Source organism: Oncorhynchus kisutch, linkage group LG3 (genome assembly GCF_002021735.2).
Source record: "Oncorhynchus kisutch isolate 150728-3 linkage group LG3, Okis_V2, whole genome shotgun sequence".
In the NCBI taxonomy this organism is placed as follows: Eukaryota; Metazoa; Chordata; class Actinopteri; order Salmoniformes; family Salmonidae; genus Oncorhynchus; species Oncorhynchus kisutch.
The window spans coordinates 50619872-50641069 of NC_034176.2; the positions used below are offsets into that span (position 1 = coordinate 50619872).

The 21198-nt window shown below is 40.4% G+C and overlaps 1 protein-coding gene across 1 annotated transcript in view; it reads left to right on the forward strand.

Moving 5' to 3' along the window:
* Nucleotides 1–422: 422 nt before the first annotated feature.
* homer1b (homer scaffold protein 1b) overlaps nt 423–21198 on the forward strand; it is a 104160-nt gene continuing 83384 nt past the window's right edge. The window contains exon 1 of the mRNA XM_020476575.2: nt 423–953. Coding sequence (XP_020332164.1) covers nt 949–953 — 5 coding nt within the window. The 5' untranslated portion in view covers nt 423–948. The remainder of the gene's footprint in view (nt 954–21198) is intronic.

A 21198-nucleotide genomic window follows, 5' to 3' on the forward strand; every position in this document is an offset into this window, starting at 1 on the left:
TTTTGTGCTGCTACCATGTTGTGCTGCTGCCATTTTGTGTTGCTTCCATCTTGTTGTCATGTTGTGCTGCTACCATGCTGTGTTTTCACATGTTGCTGCCATACTATGTTGTTGGTTTAGGTCTCTCTTTATGTAGTGTTGTGGGGTCTCTCTTGTCATGATGTGTGTTTTGTCCTATATTTGTATTGTTATTTTTAATGCCAACCCTGCCTTTTGTAGGCCATCATTGTAAATACGAATTTGTTCTTAGCTGACTTGCATAGTTAAACAAATAAAGGTTAAATAAATACAAAATAAATAAATTATCCCATTGACCTCCGAACAAAAACTCCTCGCTTGGTGAGAGAAATAAACGAATAAACGCCACCTGCTGGAAACGACCGATTATGTGCTCAGTCCATCCTGCTTTGTCTCTTCGTCTATGGCAACATACATTGCTAAGGACTGAGGAGGTGTCCGGTCGAGAGAGCAGGGACCAGAGGGCGTAGAGGAGAGGAGAGAGCTCATGGGGTGGACAGTGGGCACTGTGCTATACCGATCGACTGGACTTGTCAGGGGGCGTTTGGAGATCAAACAGCGAAAACAACGAAATAACATCTCTCCTGTTTTCATACACCCGACAATTGTCTGACGGACACATTTCTCTCTATCGAACTCTCTATGGCTCTTCCGGACGCCGCTTCAACACAGTAGTTTAGGTACTGGCAATGTGCATTAATCTCGAGTGAATTAACATCTGTTCTGCTATGTGTAGTTCCACACTGTTGTGAATGTGACAATGCAGTATTTGCCTTGGAATTTATTTCGGACGAGCTACGGTGAAGAGGCAGAAACACGCCTATTATAGAGGGCAATCACCGCGCCAAACCAACAGAAACAACGTCCAGAATTTGGCCAGAGAACATTTTCCATCTGCTCATCTGCTGATTTGGTTTACCTACAATAACAATGGGGTAAGTTTGTGTAATAGCCTACAATCACATGAATGAGACTGGCTTTGATTGACTAAGCTATTTGGTATTCATCTGTCCAAATCAAATCAAATTGTATTGGTCACATACACATATTTAGCAGATGTTATTGCAGGTGTAGCGAAATTCTTGTGTTCCTAGCTCCAACAGTGCAGTAGTATCTAACAGTTCACAACAATACACACTAATCTAGTAAGTAATAAAATTGTATTAAGAAGTATAGTTATATTAGATCGAGCAATGTCGGGGGGGCATTGACTAAAATACAATAGAATAGAATACACTATATACATATGAGATGAGTAAAGCAGTTAGTAAACATTATTTAAACATCATTCATTCTTCTGGATTTAATTTACAATGTAAAGGGATTGTTATTTATCAGAGACTTATATTACAAATCTGACTCGACAAGCAAAGCATCGCCATGCCTTTGACATGCAATGCAGCAATGATGGCCAAGATCATTCAAAATGTAGCCTACCATAATATTATACTGAGAATGTGTTCCAAATTGGTGGAACGCATTTTGTTATCGCTTGTCATGTTTCATCTCGATAAGCAGGCTACCTGTTCTATTGTAGATATTAGTGACTGTCATAAGTTATTCCGTAACACACCAGTCAGTGGAGGCTGCTGAGGATGAGGATGGCTCATAATAGTGTCTGAAACGGCATTTATGGAATGGCATCGAACATATAGAAACCATGTGTTTGATACCACTCTACTTATTCTGCTCCAGCCATTACCACGAGCCCGTCCTCCCCAATTAAGTTGCCACTAACTTCCTGTGACACCAGTACATAGCAATATATATATAGCAATATATATAGCAATGTAATTATATGAGCTATTTGTTGTTATGTAGGGTTAGGGGTGAGGGTTTATGAGAAGGATCATATCTATGGTTAGAAAGTGTCGTCTTCATCCAAGAATGTCTATCAAACATATATCCACTACTGGTCAGTGAGGACACCAAAAACGAATGTGCCAATCTATACCAACCAGGATTATAGTGCTAATGCTCTGTAAAGTAAATAGTTCTGTGGTTATATTGGTTGGGATTGAGATATAATGGTATGGTACAGGCATCAGCACAACTCTTGTATCCACTATTCACTATTCATATTGGTAATTCATATTGGTAATATATTGGAAATTCTTTCACATTCACATCCTATTCCTAGTCTCCTTCCTTCTCTCCTCATGTCGCCTCACCAGGCATGAGATGTGAATTGAAAGACTAGGGGGAGAGCAGAAGGGATAGGGTTAGGCAAGAGAAGGGTAGGGGCCTTGGGGTAAAATATTGAGAAATGGGAATGGAACCAGGCTATTCATCCCCCAAAGGAAAGGGAAAGAGGGATACCTAGTCAGTTGTACAACTGAATGCGTCTTCTGTATTTAACCCAACCCCTCTGAATCAGGTTCAGCCACAGTCTGTGATGAAGCACTCTTAATTACACAGAGCAGAAAGGTCTGTTGTGGTATTTAGCCCTACTGTTGTTCACCTATAAGCACGGTTAAGACTAGTGTAGACTGAGTGAAGAAATTTGAATGCCAGCCCGTCCCCCCCACACACACAGGACACACCAACTCTGCTGGTGACTATGTTTCCGTTACGCAACTGCATCAATGATTTAATTAACCCACAATGGTTTTGATAAGGAGATTCAGTCCACGCACGCCCAGGCCCAAAGCAATTACATTTTTCTTTATTTCTCAGGATATGTACATGAATTCACGACAGTCACAATGCACTTCTCAGGACTTGACTGTACTTAACTCCTATATCTGGAGTGTGCTGTATGTGTGTGCATGTGCATACATGTGTGTGTGATCCTGCTCTGAACCACAGCCAGCTTTGGTACTTCTAATCTAATGATGCTGTAACTGTAACCACACTCAGCTGTGTGTGCCTCTATTATCTGTGTTGTTTGATTGTACCCATGCTCAGCTGTGAGGGTCACGTGAGCTAGTCAAACTCTCCTCTGTAAGTGCAGCAGAAAGTGCTGTCTCTGCCTCTGGCTGTCCTACAGTAATGTTATAATGTAAAGTTCTATGACAAAGTCATATTTCACCCTAAACATTCTGGCACACAACCAAACAACTTACAGCTATAATAGTAATGGGAGAGAAGATACATTACTGTTGGACAACAACTGAAAGTGAACATAGACACCTTTCCATAAAAAAGTGAACATAATCACCTTTTTTGTTTTTGTTTGACCCACGCAAACATGATGAAAGACATGACTGAAACAGGAACCATTTTGCCATGATTTATGCGTACAGCGGATATTTACCAATAAATGTGATATTGGAGAATCTCTCTCACTGATTGATTGTACAATGTGTACATCCATAATATTATATTATGATTTCAGTGTGTAATATGGGGGTTAGATACATGTTTAGTTTGTCATTATAAAGAAAATATTTTATGCCAACACTGCCATGTTGGTCTGAGCTTTGCGGTTAAAAAAAACATCCAATTCAAGTGTTTTTTTCAAAATGCCATTCAACCCCCCCCCCCCCCCCCCCAAAAAAAGTAAAACTGAATATAATTCATGATGTTACTATACTTTTTTGTTAGTTTTGGAATCAAAGTTAAAAGCTTCTGTATTGGTTTAGTTTTTCAAATGGATTTGTTAATGATTTTATTTCAGTTTTCATTTACTATAATACCGTTGGTGATAACACATTACTCCCGACTGACACAAGCAAAAACTCTTACATAAATGTAGCAACCCACATCTAAACATTAGCGATCTGACATGCTTTATTGCATGGAAACAAGACTATTTTTCAGTCTGGTCGACTGTAACCTACAAACAGTTGATCAGCCTACTATGCGCCTTGTCCCTCTGGCCAGTGTAAATTGAGCTGTAATATTGTGTATTTTTAGACCATTTGTTTGTGAGAATGTGAATGGGATCAAATTTGGTTTATATTCAAACTTGGGCTGACTAGGCTACCTAGACATTTTCAATCCAAACTTATTAACTGGATAGTTTGCATAGGGCAGGACTACATGATGCAAACCTGCATAAAGCAAACTCAGCCCTGTGAGATGTATTGTCCAATCATGTTGCTTTCTCTGTGTCTGTGTGTAGGAAACTCCCCTATTCCTTCTTTAAAATATAATTAATATTAACAAGTACAAGGTTGCTGCAGTTTGACAGAGTTTTTTCATCCTCCCAAAGGCCAGGAGTTTTTCCAGGATTTGTTTTAAAACCATGTGACCTGATTAGAAAAACTCTGGCCCCATCATAGCCCATATTAAACCTTTTTACATAAATGAAAGCTACAACAAAGTTTATACTGTGAGATTTAAAAACGTTTAAAATCATGACTAGAGAGAGACTGTCAACGAATACAGCAAAGAGCTGCTGTTTAAGTTCTTACTCAGCTCTGTCAACACTTTGTATTCAACACTTTTATAAGCCAATCTATTGCGCATTCTTCTTATTTCCACTCAACGCTATAACAAGCATTACAGCAGTAATGCATGAGTATGAAAGTGTGTCGATAGGCTTGCATTGTTGCTATTATTAGCGGCTTGGGTCATTTTTAATATCGAGGAATATTTCACATTCTCTGTTCACAATCTGCCAACCTCAACCCAAATGAGATGATTTGGAAGAAAAATCAGCCAAAGAGTGCTCAGCATATGTGGGAACTCCTTCAAAACTGTTGATAAAGCATTCCAGGTGAAGTTGGTTGAGAGAATACCAAGAGTGTGTAAAGCTGTCATCAAGGCAAAGGGTGACTACTTTGAAGAATCTCAAATATAAAATTAGTTTCACACATGTTTAGTTATGATATGATTCCATATGTGTTATTTCATAGTTTTGATGTCTTCACTATTATCTACAATGTAGAAAACAGTCAAAATAAAGAAAAACCTTTGCATGAGTAGGTGTTTCCATACTTTTGACTGGTACTGTATGGATCTGTGCCATTTACTTTGAACTGGAATGTGTTTACAGCATAATCGGTCAATAGATGCAGCTTATTTTGAGATCAAAGCGAGAGCTGCATGTATCCACATGTGCACATTTAGTTAATTTCCTTTCCTAGTTGAGTGAGTTATTAGCCCAGTTGTAAATTCTTTGTAGTCAGCAATAGGGGAGTGATTGCTTTCTACAGGAGCACAAAACATGTACATTTCTAGACATCTTTGAAAAGCGAGTCAGGTAAAGAGATTGTTACAGATGACAGTTTTGATACTCATCACTGTGTCAAAAGGTTGGCTGGATTTTGCTAAAGACTCGTAGATCTCTACATGACTCACTTTTTGTTTACAAGGCCCTTCTTCATAAACTTCCATCTTATCTTTGCTTTTGAAGTATAGACAACTGATTTAACCAATCCTGTGAACTGGTTAACTATCGAGGTTCCTAGGGTCTCCACAAAGCTAGGTAAATCTGCTTTTAGTTTTAATGCACTCTATTGCTGGAACAAAATTCTAAATACATTTAATCTTGATGTTCTGGTGACGTTCTGGAAATGTAAAGTATTGATTGGGGACTTATTTGTGGAGGAATGTTCTGAGTGATTTTGTGATGTTTTATTTGCGCCTCCTGACTGTAAATGTTGTAATACTGTGTATATTTACATTGTAAATAGAGGTCACATTTGTATAAGAGATCGAGGACTCTATATGTTTTCCCTGTTAAATAAATAAAGATTAAATAAAAATACACGGTGCTGCTATAAGTAGCCAATAGGCAGAGGGTAGCATAATTTGTCTGATTCTCTGTAATAATGTTATGGGAATAATAATGCATTTTATTTTGTAAAGTGGTTTCTTGCATCAAACAACACAGCAACATTTTCAGTCATCTCCTTGTCTGAAGAACAAGTGGATAAACAGGTTAATGTCAAGCCCTGCATGTTTTTTGTTGTTGTTGACATTATTGATCATAGTCTGCTGGAAAAGCATATGTGTTATGGTTTTACACCCCTTGCCATATTGTGGATAAAGAGTTACCTGTCTAACACAACACAGAGGGTGTTCTTTAATAGAAGCCTCTCAAACATAATCTAGGAAGAATCAGGAATTCCCTAGGGCAGCTGTCCAGGCCCCTTACTTTTTTCAATCTTTATTTAACAAATTATATTCAATGACAGCCTAGGAACAGGGGGTTAATTGCCTTGTTCAGGGGCAGAACAACAGATTTTTACCTTGTCAGGTCAGGGATTTGATATAGCAACCTTTCAATTACTGGCCCAACACTCTAACCACTAGGCTACCTGCCTTACCTTTGACTAAAGCCAGTGTGTCTATGTATGCGGATGACTCAACACTATACACATCAGCTGCTACAGCGACTGAAATGACTGCAACACTTAACAAAGAACTGCAAATCAAATCAATATCAAATCAAATCAAATTTATTTATATAGCCCTTCGTACATCAGCTGATATCTCAAAGTGCTGTACAGAAACCCAGCCTAAAACCCCAAACAGCAAGCAATGCAGGTGTAGAAGCACAGTGGCTAGGAAAAACTCCCTAGAAAGGCCAAAACCTAGGAAGAAACCTAGAGAGGAACCAGGCTATGTGGGGTGGCCAGTCCTCTTCTGGCTGTGCCGGGTGGAGATTATAACAGAACATGGCCAAGATGTTCAAATGTTCATAAATGACTAGCATGGTCCAATAATAATAAGGCAGAACAGTTGAAACTGGAGCAGCAGCACGGCCAGGTGGACTGGGGACAGCAAGGAGTCATCATGTCAGGTAGTCCTGAGGCATGGTCCTAGGGCTCAGGTCCTCCGAGAGAGAGAAAGAAAGAGAGAATTAGAGAGAGCATACTTAAATTCACACAGGACACCAGATAGGACAGGAGAAGTACTCCAGATATAACAAACTGACCCTAGCCCCCCGACACATAAACTACTGCAGCATAAATACTGGAGGCTGAGACAGGAGGGGTCAGGAGACACTGGAGGAGGGGTCAGGAGACAGCTGCAGTTCATTTCAGAGTGGTTGGCATGTAATAAGTTAGTCCTAAATATTTCTAAAACTAATAGCATTGTATTTGGGACAAATCATTCACTAAATCCTAAACCTAAATCTTGTAATGAATAATGTGGAAATTCAGTTGAGGTGGCTAAACAGCTTGGAGTAACCAGCTGTGGTCAGGTGCCACACAACGGGACTCAGGAAAATTGCAATTGGCTCAGAAAAGGGCAGCATGGCTGTCCCTTGGATGTACACAGAGAGCTAACATTGATAATATGCGTGTCAATCTCTCCTGGCTCAAAGTGAAGGAGAGATTGACTTCATCACTGCTTGTATTTGTGAGAGGTATTGACATGTTGAACGAACCGAGCTGTCTGTTTGTACTACTGGCGCAGAGCTCGGACACCCATGCATACCCCACATGACATGCCACAAGAGGTCTTTTCACAGTCCCCAAGTCCAGAACAGACTATGGGAGGAGCACAGTACTACATAGAGCCATGACTACATGGAACTCTATTCCAAATTAAGTAACTAATGCAAGATTTAAAAAACAGATAAAAATACACCTTATGGAACTGTGGGGTCTGTGAAGGAACACAAACATAGGCACAGACACAGACACATACATACACACAATAACATACACACTATACACACACATGGATTTTGATTGTAGATACAGTACCAGTCAAAAGTTTGGACACACCTAGTCATTCCAGGGTTTTTCTTTATTTAGACTATTTTCTACATGTAGAATAATAGTGAAGATATCAAAACTATGAAATAACACATATGGAATCATGTAGTAACCAAAAGAGTGTATAACATATCAAAATCTATTTTATATTTGAGATACTTCAAGTAGCCACCCTTTGCCTTGATGACAGCTTTGGACACTTGGCATTCTCTCAACCAGCTTCATGAGGTAATCACCTGGAATGCATTTCAATTAACAGGTGTGCCGTGTTAAAAGTTAATTTGTGGAATTTCTTTCCATCTAAATGTGTTTGAGACAATCAGTTATGTTGTGACAAGGTAGGGGTGGTATACAGAAGAGAGCCATATTTGGTAAAATACTAAGTCCATATTATGGAAAAACAGCTCAAATAAGCAAAGAGAAAAGACAATCCATCATTACTGACTGACATGAAAGTCAGTCTATCCGGAAAATTTCAAGTGTGCAGTCGCAAATAACATCAAGCACTATGATGAAACTGGCTCTCATGAGGGTCGCCACAGGAAAGGAAGACCCAGAGTTACCTCTGCTGCAGAGGATAAGTTCATTAGAGTTAACTGCACCTCAGATTTCAGCCCAAATAAATGCTTCACAGAGTTCAAGTAACAGACACATTTCAACATCAACTGTTCAGAGGTATGTGAATCAGGCCTTCATAGTCGAATTGCTGCAAATAAGCCACTACCAAGAACACCAATAAGAAGAGAGACTTGCTTGGGCCAAGAAACACGAGCAGTGGACATAGACCAGTGGAAATCTGTCCTATGGTCTGATGAGTCCAAATTTGAGATTTTTAGTTCAAACTGCCGTGTCTTTGTGAGACGCAGAGTATGTGAACGGATGATCTCCGCATGTGTGGTTCTCACTATGAAGCATGGAGGAGGAGGAGTGATGGTGTGGGGAGGCTTTGCTGGTGACACGGTCCGTGATTTGTTTAGAATTCAAGGCACACTTAACACATCTCCACCCCGCTGATCCTCAACACTGGGGCCCCACAAGGGTGCATTCTCAGCCCTCTCCTGTACTCCCTGTTCACCCATGACTGTGTGGCCATGCACGCCTCCAACTCAATCATCAAGTTTGCAGACGACACCACAGTGGTAAGCTTGATTACCAACAATGACGAGACCGCCTACAGGGAGGAGGTGAGGGCCCTTGGAGTGTGGTGTCAGGAAAATAATCTCACACTCAACGTCAGCAAAACAAAGGTGATCGTGGACTTCAGGAAACAGCAAAGGGAGCACCCCCTATCCACATTGACGGGACAGTAGTGGAGAAGGTGGAAAGTTTTAAGTTCCTCGGCATATACATCACGGACAAACTGAAATGGTCCACCCACACAGACAGCGTGCTGAAGAAGGCGCAACAGCGCCCCTTCAAACTCAGGATGCTAAATTAATTTGGCTTGTCACCTAAAACCCTCACCAACATTTACAGATGCACAATTGAGAGCATCCTGTCGGGCTGTATCACTGCCTGGTCACACAATTGCACCATTAAGTCAAGGAGTGTTGACATGACGGTGACACATTGGTGCGGCATCCAGCATGTGGTGTAGAGGAGAATGAAAATATCTGTAAATACACCCAATCATTTTTTATTAAACAAAATAGACTCTAGCCTGTTAAACTTAACTTTCTACGACAAACAATTCACTCAAGCAAATTTGCACATTCGCTCTCCTTCCAGTCAAAGAGTTGGAGTGTCCGGTAGCAGGCAGTTCATCCACTCTGAAGATTTCTACTTCAATTAGTCGGCAGCACAGGACACCCCGGACCAGGCCCTAATCCCTGACACTCGGAAGAGAAAGAGACGGTAATATAGAGGCCGACGGGCTGGTACCCTGTGAAACTATGGCGACAAGTAAATATTCCACCTCTACCCTCTGTTCTATTGGCAAATGTATACTGAACAAAATATAAATCCAACATGCAACAATTTCAAAGATTTTACTGAGTTACAGTTCATATGAGGAAATCAGTCAAATGAAATAAATAAATTAGGCCCTAATCTATGGATTTCACGTGACTGGGAATACAGATATACATCTGTTGGTCACAAATACCTTTAAAAAAATGGGCCTCACAATAGGCCTCAGGATTTTGTCGGGGTAGGTTCCATGTTCCTTGTCAATCATTGGCTTATTGGTGAAATCAGCAGTCAGACAATATCTTCTTTAAGTAAATCAATTAAACCTTTATTAAAGTTGCGACGAGCAAACCCGTATCCGGGAGCGTAATCATAGCCTCAAATGCATTAGCATAACGCAACGGACATAAATACCCCTAGAAACTTTTCCTATTCATGAAAATCGCAAATGAAATTAAATAAATATATTCAAACACAAGCTTAGCCTTTTGTTAACAACACTGTCATCTCAGATTTTCAAAATATGCGTTACAGCCAACAAGAACCACGTGTAAGTTTATCATGGCATAATGCTATGCTAGGCTCTGCTGGCAGCAGGCAACATTTTCACGAAAATAAGAAAATTAGCTACATAATATTGTCAGAAACACGGCAAACATTGTTTAGGATCCATCCTCAAGGTGTTTTTAACAAATATATTCGATAATATATCCGTCGAGGCAGTTGGTTTCTCATAAGAAGCGATTGGAAAAATGTCTAACTCAGTATTTTACGCAAGGTTTTCTGCGGGAGACACCTTGTGACCACATGCCATATATGGTCCCTTACAGCCATTCTTCAATGGAAATGCCTAAAAAGACATCACAATGCTGTAGACTCCTTGGGGAAAACGTGGAAAACGTAAGCTCATTCATAGCTCATTCACAGCCATATAAGGAGTCATTGGCATGAGGCGGTTTCAAAAAATGCGGCACTTCCTGGTTGGATTTTTATCTGGGTTTCGCCTGTAACATCAGTTCTGTGGCACTCACAGACAATATCTTTGCAGTTTTGGAAACGTCAGGGTGTCTTCTTTCCAAAGCTTTCAATTATATGCATAGTCGAGCATCTTTTCGTGACAAAATATCTTGTTTAAAACGAGAACGTTTTTCATCCAAAAATTATAATAGCGCCCCCTTAATCCAACTGGTTAATGCAATTGCAGACAGAAGTTGACAATGGAAACACAGCTTGTATGTTTCAGAGTAAGTTCTGCAAGTTCTGCAACCCACCTGCTGTATGTATACAGCAATAAACACCCCCACTTTTATTCTACCCAGCAATTATGATTATGCTGGTTTTTAAAATGTAAATGTTTTACCCCCTTTTTCTCCCCAATTTCATGGCATCCAATTGTTAATAGTTACTATCTTGTCTCATCGTTACAAAACCCGTACGTACGGGCTCGGGAAAGATGATGGTCGAAAGCCATGGGTCCTCCGAAACACAACCCAACCAAGCCCCAGTGCCTTAGACCACTGCGCCACCCGGGAGGCATGTTTATGCTGTTTAATCAGCTTTTTATATAATCACTGGAGAACAAACTGAACTAGCGACGTTCAAGACGATCTTATCAACGGGACCTGAAGAACTGTTTTATCTTAAGTTTTTCAGAACATGGCTGGTTTTCTATGCATCGGCAGAACAGAATTTCAGCGTTGGGTAAGCTCAAGGGTGGTGGTGTGTGTATTTGTGAGCAACAGCTGGTGTGCGATTGCTAATATTAAGGAGGTTCTGCTCACTTGAGTTAGAATAAGCTGTAGACCATACTATTTACCAAGAGAGTTGATCTATATTTTTTGTAGCTGTCTATTTACCACCACAAACCTATGCTGGCAATAAGACCTTGCACAACAAGCTGTATAGGTCCATAAGAAAACAAGAAAATGCTCATCCAGAGGTGGTGCTCCTAGTGGTCGGTGATTTTAACTGAAATCCGTTTGACCTAATTTCTACCATCATGTCTCCTGTGCAACTAAAGGGTGAGGAAGAACTCAATCACCTTTACTCCACATACAGAAACGCATACAAAGCTCTCCCATTTGACATATCTTACCATAACTATCTTGATTCCTGCTCACAAAAACAACAGACAGAAAGTACCAGTGGCGCACTCAATACAGAAGTGGTCTGATAAAGCGGATGCTAAGCTAGAGGACTGATTCGCTAGCACAGACTGGAAAATGTTCCGGGACTTATCCGATGGCATTGAAGAGTTTACAACACCTTCACCAGCTTCATTAATAAGTTCATAAACGACGTCGTCCACACAGTGACCATACATACTTACATATCCCAACCAGAAGCAGTAGATTACAGGCAACATCCACACTGAGTTAAAGGCTAGAGCTGTCCCTCCGACTAACCATCAAACAGGCAAAGCATCAATACAGGACTAAGATCGAATCCTAATACACCGGCTCTGATGCTTGTCGGATGTGACATGGCTTGCAAACCATCACAGATTATAAAGGAAAACCGAGCCATGAGCTGCCCAGTGACGTAAGCCTACCAAGCAAGCTAAATGTCTTCTATGCTTACTTTGAGGCAAGAAACACTGAACCATGCGTGAGAGCACCAGCTGTTCCGGATGACTGTATGATCATGCTGTCCGTGGCCGATGTAAGAGCTTATAATTAAAAACAAATATTTTACTTATATATATTTTAAAAACAAAACATACACATACAAAATACAACATTCATACTCACTCAAACGTCAACATCACTCCTGCCCAGACCCACCTGTTCTAGCCCCTATTTCCAGTGCCTGCACTACTCTCCGCCACATGTACTCAAATTTCACAATTTTGTTTCTCTCCGTCTCCAACACTCTCAAGTTTTAGATAATAAAGGATATGGTTTTTCCATTGTCTTAATGATGGAGGATTGGTTGATTTCCAGTTTTTAAAGTATGTTTTCTCAAGATAATTGACAAAAGGGTATCACCAATCCACTGGGTATCTCAACCCCCCCCCCATATCCCATGACTTGAAATATGCAGACAGATGGATTAAAAGTACATTTCCATTGTAATACTTCTAAAAGACAACTTTCTAACTCCTTCCATAACTTCTGGACTTTATAGTATTCCCAGAAGTCATGGATTATTGAGTCATTGTTTTTACACTTAAGACATGACTCCTGTTGTCGTGATGTAGAATTTGTGAATTTGGTTTATTTTATAATACATTCTGTACATTAGGGTATACTGGATTAAGAGTATATTTTTGTTACTTGTAATTTCATTAGTTATATTCCAAGATTCCTTCCATCTTGTGCCAATATCAGTTATTTTTAAAACTTCTTCAGGATCGGTGTCCCGTCCGCGGGACTGTTGAGCTAACCTAGGCTAATGTGATTAGCATGAGGTAGTAAGAAACAAAAAAATATTTGATATAGGCAGAAAGCTTAAATTATTCTTAATCTAACTGCACTGTCCAATTTACATTAGCTATTAGAGTGAAAGAATGCCATGCAAATTGTTTGAGTAGAGTGCACAATTATGAACTTGATAATGTATGAATAAACCAATTAGGCATATTTGGGCAGTATTGATACAACATTTTGAATAGATGAGCAATACATTCACTGGATCACTCTAAAATGTTGCACATACAGTGCTCCCATCTAGTGGCCAAAGTCAATTTCACCTGGGTTGGAATAATTCATTATGACCTTTCTCTTGCATTTCAAAGATGTAAATGAAGGAGAGATAATAATTTCTTTTTCTTTTTCTTTGTATCATCTCTTACCAGATCTAATGTGTTATATTCTCCTACATTCCTTTCACATTTCTACAAACTTCAAAGTTTTTCCTTTCAAATGGTATCAAGAATATGATTTGGGTGTCATTTTAGGTGAAAATGGCAAAAAAGGGTCTGATCCTTATTAAGTCATGGTTCCAATAGTTTATATTGTTTTCCAAGAGGTAGTCAGTTGGATAGGCTCTCTGAAAGGTTTTGTATATTTTACCTGTCATATGCATATAATTTTCTGACTCAAGTAGGATTTCTTCAAGATTTCAAATCGAAATCGTTTCATTTTAAAACATGTATCTTACAAAGGAGTTATTTCATCTAACTACTTAACAATTTATCTGTACATGGAATTGTATTTGTTTTTTTTAAACAATTTTTTCCCCCCCTAATCTTTACAGGAAAATGCCACGGGCACTATCTGATGTGTGGAGACATTTCACTGCAGCTAATGTAGAAGGAAAAGCTGTGTACATTTGCAAATACTGTGCCAAATCATATGTGAAGAATGCAACAAAGATGCAGAATCATCTGGTCAAGTGCATAAAGTTCACTCAGCGCTCACAACCAGCAACCTCTAACAAAAGTCCCTGTACTTCTATTCAAGGTAAAAAATTATGAATCAGTCACCTTATCGATAGCAACAGCTCATGGTCCTCCTGGAATCAGAAGTTTTTTTTTTACTCAATGGAGGAACGTAGTCAGAGAAATGCTGATGAATGTCTTGCTCGAGCTCTATATGGAACTGTTTCACCTCTGATGCTCACAGGCAATGTGTATTGGAAGACATTCCAATGTTCTTCGCCCAGCATACACCCCTCCAACCAGACATGCTTTATCTACTCATTTGCTGGATGCAGAGTTCAACAGAGTTCAAGTGAAGGTCAAGCAAATCATAGAGAAAGAAGCCTGTATTGCAATCATCTCTGATGGGTGGTCGAATGTTCGTGGGCAAGGAATAATTAACTACATCATCTCTACCCCTCAACCAGTATTCTACAAGAGCACAGTCACAAGGGACACCAGACACACCGGTCTCTACATTGCAGATGAGCTGAAGGCAGTCATCAGTGACCTTGGACCACAGAAGGTATTTGCACTGGTGACAGACAATACTGTGAACATGAAGGCTGCTTGGTCTAAAGTGGAGGAGTCCTACCCTCACATCACACCCATTGGCTGTGCTGCTCATGTATTGACTCTGCTCCTCAAGGACATCATGGCACTGAAAACAATGGATACACTCTACAAGAGAGCTAAGGAAATGGTTCGGTATGTGAAGGGTCATCAAGTTATAGTAGCAATCTCCCCCACCAAGCAAAGTGAGAAGAATATGAGCACCACATTGAAGCTGCCCAGCAACACCAGTTGGGGTGGTGTTGTCTTCATGTTTGACAGTCTCCTGAAGGGGAAGGAGTCTCCATGAAATGGCCATATCACAGTTTGCCCCATCAAGAGGATCCTCCTGGATGACATATTTTGGGAGAGAGTGGTAAGCAGCCTAAAACTCCTGAAACCTATAGCATGGAGCCATTGGACGGATTGAGGGAGAAAATGCCACCCTGTCTGATGTTCAGACTCTGCTTGCAGAGAAGAGAAGAGAAGAATTCCGAACTGCCCTGCCCACTTCACTGTTGCTCCAAGCAGAGGAAACTGCAGTTCTGAAATACATCAAAAAGCGCAAAGACTTCTGCCTGAAGCCATACACGCCGCAGCATACATGTTGGACCCCAAGTATGGAAAGAGCATCCTGTCTGGTGCAGAGATCAACAAGGCCTATGGTGTCATCACTACCGTGTCTCGCCACCTTGGCCTGGATGAGGGCAAGTTTATTGGCAGTCTGGCGAAGTACACTTCCAAGCAAGGGCTTTGGGATGGAGATGCAATATGGCAGTCGTGCCAACATATCTCATGGCATCTGTTGTGGAAATGTCCTTAATTACCAAATGATGAGAGAGCAAATCACACACCAGTCAGAGTTATGCTTAATCTTCACCTTTAATAATAATTAAGCTTTTGCAATAGCATTTTGACTTTCAACAGTTCAGTATCTCTAATGAAAAGTTGAGAGTGGTCAACATAATGGCAACTGAGATCTTTTATAGCAGAGATCCACCCCCTCTAGATGACATGACAAACCACAGGTCTTAGGAACTTACACAAAGAAAGGCTTTACTTCAGAGAGGAATATCCCCTAGCCAGACAGCATTGGCTATAAATTATCGTTCAGTTTGGTCTCCTAAACAAAGCTCTTATCTCGTTCTTGGTACAAAATGGTACCAAGACATTACCCCCACCCAATGATATATATCAATTGTCATTTTAGATAGTCCCATCCCAAATACAACCAATTCTGGACAAGCTCACGGAGAGGAAAGTGAGCCTCTAGGTCAAGATAGGGGCAACGAGAGAGGGAACACAGAATGGTTCCAGACACTGCCATCCTCCTCTCCCCGATGGGAAAAGTAGGGAGTGACTGGCACACAGACATTGTGGAGCCAAGAGATAATTGGTTCCACATCAATCATCCCTTCACATGGTTTAAAATATACGTTTACACATGATGACAAACTTGACCTCTCCCCTCTCTGCGGCCCAAGTAACTTAACCCTGACAGAGAACAGATGACTGCAAATGGCCACCACTATAGTACAACAAAATACATTCTGATGAGAAGTAACTCACAAGCATATCATGAAAATAAATCATATTATCTATGTTACCCAACTAATTCTGATTAATCCCCAACATATCTCACTCATCTCAACATATCTCAACATACCTGGTGGAAGGGACTTTGTGGATCTGAGGCTTTTCCCCCTGTTGCATTCATAATCCTCCAAATCCCACCAACATCAGCCGCCTCAGAGCGCAACTGGTCCTTGTTTGGGAACACACACCAAAGCACACAACAGGCTGACCAACACAAGAGTTGAACAATTGGTGGCCATCTGGGCAAATTTGAAGCTTTTTGAGCCTGACATCGAGCCATCCTCATCAAGTTTGGAAAGTGACATTGAAGATGAGGCCTCAGAGTTTGATGTTCTCAGTCAGATGTTCAAGAGGTGGATATTGATGAGGTCCAGGGAGAAGACTTGGAAGCCTGAGACGAAGACAACCACATCTTTAGTTTCTAGACTATCAATTTACAGAATGTATTTTGAAAATGTTTTTGGGAGATGCGATGTATCATTGGGATCATTCAATATTGCCTTTATTCTGTTATCCTGTTATCGCTGCATCCCTTTGTTCTCAATTTCCGCCTGAAGACATACCCTAATCTAACTGCCTGTAGCTCAGCCCCAGAGCCAAAGATATGCATATTCTTGGTATCATTTGAATGGAAACATTCTGAAGTTTGTGGAAATGTTAATTGAATGTAGGAGAATATAACACAGTAGATCTGGTGGAAGAAAAGAGAAAGAAAGAGCATACGTGTTCTGTTTTTTATTGTTGTAGCGTCATCTTTCACATGTACTCGAATAGCCACACAGTCAGATAGGATGCTGGAGATAATTTTGATGGATAACACAAGAGGGCAACTGTAGCTGAGCAAAGTTTCAGACTGATAACTTGGGTGGGTGAGCTACATGATATTTAGCATGAAGTCACCCAGGTGTCTAACACAAGTTGACCAAATGTACCCAAGTGGGTGAATTGGTGAAATTACCTATAACTATATACAACAGTGCAAATAACTATATACAACATATCAAAAAGCAATTCTAACACACACACACACAATTTTTTTTTTAAAAATATAGTAGAAAAAAAACATTTAAAAAAAAACAGTACACCCCTTGGAAGTCCTCGTCACAATATTTTGCTGCCTGTGCCATGTCCCATAGCAGTCTCTTTCTGATGTAAAGCAGAGGCAAACTGAACAAGTGGTGCAGTTCATGCGACACAGAACACAACGACGCCTCCATGCTGTGCCCTTTTGGCCCTGAGGCACAGTCATGCCTGCAGTAATGAACTGTGGCATATGAACACCACTGGGGGCAGAGGTAGAGCGGGCAGCTTGGCACCAGGGTCTCCCAGTCATAGTCGCTATCACTGTGAAAGAAAACATTAAACAAATATTTGTATTGTATGATCCTTTTATCATCACATAAAATAAACAGATATGTATTGTATAGAGCAGAGGGAACAGTCACTAAGGTGAAGTTCTGTTCCATTCAACTCCGGCCATTGTTGTGGGCCTGCCCTCCCCTATTTCATATGGAAATGAAGAGGAGTAGCAGGCGCAGTGGCTATGTTTGCTGTTCTACTCCATTCCATTTGAATAAAATAATTGAAAATATAATCTGACATGGAAAATATATCCACACACACACACCCAAACAAACCACACATTTCATTGCAAAAAATAATAATATATATATATATATTTTTTTTAGCAAAAATATATATATATATATATATATATTTATATTCCATAAAATGGCATTAGCACTTACCCGTACAGAAGTACGTCCTGTCCTTGCAGAAACAGCTCCTCAGTTCCTGTTTGAATCATAACACTCAAAGATTCCTCAAACAAAAAATCTGTCTCACTTTCACTTTTTCACTTTCACGTTAGACTTTGACTTCGCTTTTCCAGATTTATTCGCCATGATATCTTCAATGAAATCGTTGAAAATACAACTTTCCGAAATACAGCTGCGCGTAACAAGCCTCACAGCAACTCCTCTGATAGTCAAGGCGAGAATGGAGTTCCTTACGCGTGCGATTACAAACAAGGAATGGTGGTCCAACCCAAAACCATTACATACTGGCGTTTACCTCAGCTCATTGGCTATCTACCCAGCTAGATTTCAAGAAGATCAGTGGTCATTGGGCAGAAATACAGTCCATCAACGAAGCTTCGCTAAAATGATTGGTGCGTAAAGTAGTCATTGATCGGTATAGGCTTTTTTTTGTCCTCCAATAATCGATATCGGTATCGATACCGATTTATAATCGGTCGACCTCTAAATCATAATCGGTCGACCTCTTCACCAGAGGTCTCTTCACAGTCCTCAAGTCCAGAACGGACTAAGGGAGGTGCACAGTGCTACATAGAGCCATGACTACATGGGACTCTATTCCGCATCAGATTTTTTTAAAACAGGTAAAAATACACCTTATGGAACAATGGGGACTGTGAAGAGACACTCACAAAGGTAGACGCATGCATACGTATGCATTGTTGTATGGTGGTATTAAAGATTTTGTGTTGTTGATGTGTAATAATATTATATGATGTACTGTTTTATATTTTGTTTTATATGTAATGTATGTTTGATACCAGGAAGAGTAGCTGCTGCTTTTAATAATAATGGGGATCCCTAAAATATACAAATACATAGAACTAGGAAGTACTGAATTGAGTGATGTATGTTGTCCTGTGTAAATATGGGGTGCTACTTTGTCTAGAATGTTCAATACAATTATATGGGAAAGCTATCCATACTTGGTGCTTTTCTTTGCGCAAATGTTTTAAGTGTTGCAATATTAATTTGTTCAATTTTTTTGTCTGGTGATAGCTGCTTCATGATTGTGTTGTCTAAGAAGGCTGTAAGATCAGTTCAACTGTTGTTTAATTCTGATTTATATAGATTTTCATAGAAGCTTTTAAAATTGTCATTAATAGCATTGTTTCTAATTAAAGCATTTGTATCCTCACGTGTATTTTTTTAAGGTCTGTGAGTTTTACATGTAGTTGTTGGCTCTCTTCAAAAGTGAAAGGTCATATTTCTGCCTAAGTTCAGAAATGTTATTTTCTTCTTTGCCTTGGAAATATTTTTTATGGGCTTTTTCTAAGATGGAGATTTCTTTTTCTAACTCATATTTAATTTTCGGCGAGTATGTGATGTAAAGATGGCGCCGGAGAAGAAGACTGACGTTTTACGTGTTCCTAAAAAATGTTTATTTATTTCTTCGTTTCTTTGCGTTGTTTGTAACTTATTTTTTTACGTATTTTGTATATAATGTTGCTGCTACCGTCTCTTATGACCGAAAATAACTTCTGGACATCAGTACTGCGATTTCTGAGGGCTGCTTTCTGAGCATTCGTAGGCGATCGAAAAAACCCCATTCTGCTAGCAAACGTACAATGCTTCACGGGGGGTCGTGGCTGATAAGCTGTATCTGCAGGATAGAACAGCGGTGTCTGGTAAGACAAAGGGCGGCGGAATATGTATTTTTGTAAATAACAGCTGGTGCACGATATCTAAGGAGGTCTCAAGGTTTTGCTTGCCTGAGGTAGTGTGGGCCACAGCTTATCATGAGATACTCTATCTACCTAGAGAGTTTTCTTCTGAATTTTTCATAGCTGTATACCTATATACCTATATACCATCACAGACTGATGCTGGCACTAAGACAGCATTGAATGAGCTGTATTCTGCAATAAGCAAACAGGAAAACACTCACCCAGAGGCGGCGCTCCTAGTGGCCAGGGACCTTTATGCAGGGAAACTTAAATCCGTTTTTACCAAATTTCTATCAGCATGTTAAATGTGCAACCAGAGGGGAAAAAACTGGACCACCTTTACTCCACACACAGAGACACATACAAAGCTCTCCCTTCATAAGGCAAATCTGACCATAATTATATCCTCCTGATTCCTGCTTACAAGCAAAAATCTAAGCAGGAGGCACCAGTGAGTTGATCAATAAAGAAGTGGTCAGATAAAGCAGATGCTAAGCTACAGGACTGTTTTGATAGCACAGACTGGAATATGTTCCTGGATTCCTGCGATGGCATTGAGGAGTACACCACATCAGTCATTGCCTTCATCAATAAGTGCATCGAAGACATCGTCCCACAGTGACCGTACGTATATTTCCCAACCAAAAGTCATGGATTACAGGCAGCATCCTCACTGAGCTAAAGGCTAGAGCTGCCTCTTTCAAGGAGTGGGACTCTAACCCGGAAGCTTATAAGAAATCCCACTATGCCCTCCAACGAACCATCAAACAGGCAAAGCCTCAATACAGGACTAAGATTGAACCATACTAAAACCGTCTCTGACGCTCGTCAGATGTGGCTGTTCTCTCTGCTACCGCGTGGCAAGCGGTACCGGAGCACCAAGTCAAGGTCCAAGAGGCTTCTAAACAGCTTCCACCCCCAAGCCATAAGACTCCTGAACATCTAATCAAATGACTACCCAGACTATTTGCATTCCCTTACTCCTCTTTTACACCGATACTCTCTGTTGTTATCATCTATGCATAGTCCCTTTAATAACTCTACCTACATATATATATATATATTACCCCAATTACCTCGACTAACTGGTGCCCCCGCACATTGACTCTGTACCGGTACCCCCCTGTATATAGTCTCACTATTGTTATTTTACTGCTGCTCTTTAATTACTTGTTAATTCTATTTCTTATTCATATTTTTTTTAACTGCATTGTTGGACCACTGTGCCACCCGGGAGGCCCATGAACAGCATTCTCACATAGGTTTTCCTCTTATCTAGGTGGGGGAGGGAAGTGTGGAGTGCAATTTAGATTGCATTGTATATGGATCTTTAGGGGTGGTATGCAAATTGGAGTGGGTCTGGGATGATGGAGTTGATGTGTGCATTATTTCATGATGTGAGTGCTACAGGGCGGTAGTCATTAGAGTTACAGGGCAGGTAGCCTTAGAGTTTTTGGGAACAAGAATGGTGGTGGTCAGCTTGAGACATGGGGATAACAAACTGGGACAAGGAGAAACATTGGTGGGCAGGTCATGTATGTGTCTTCCTTTGTAATCCTTAATGGATCGTAGCCCCTGCCACATCCGGCGGGCATTGGAGCCTATATAATAGTTCTTCATCTTGTTCCTATATTGTCCTTTTGCTTGTTTGATGGCTCGGC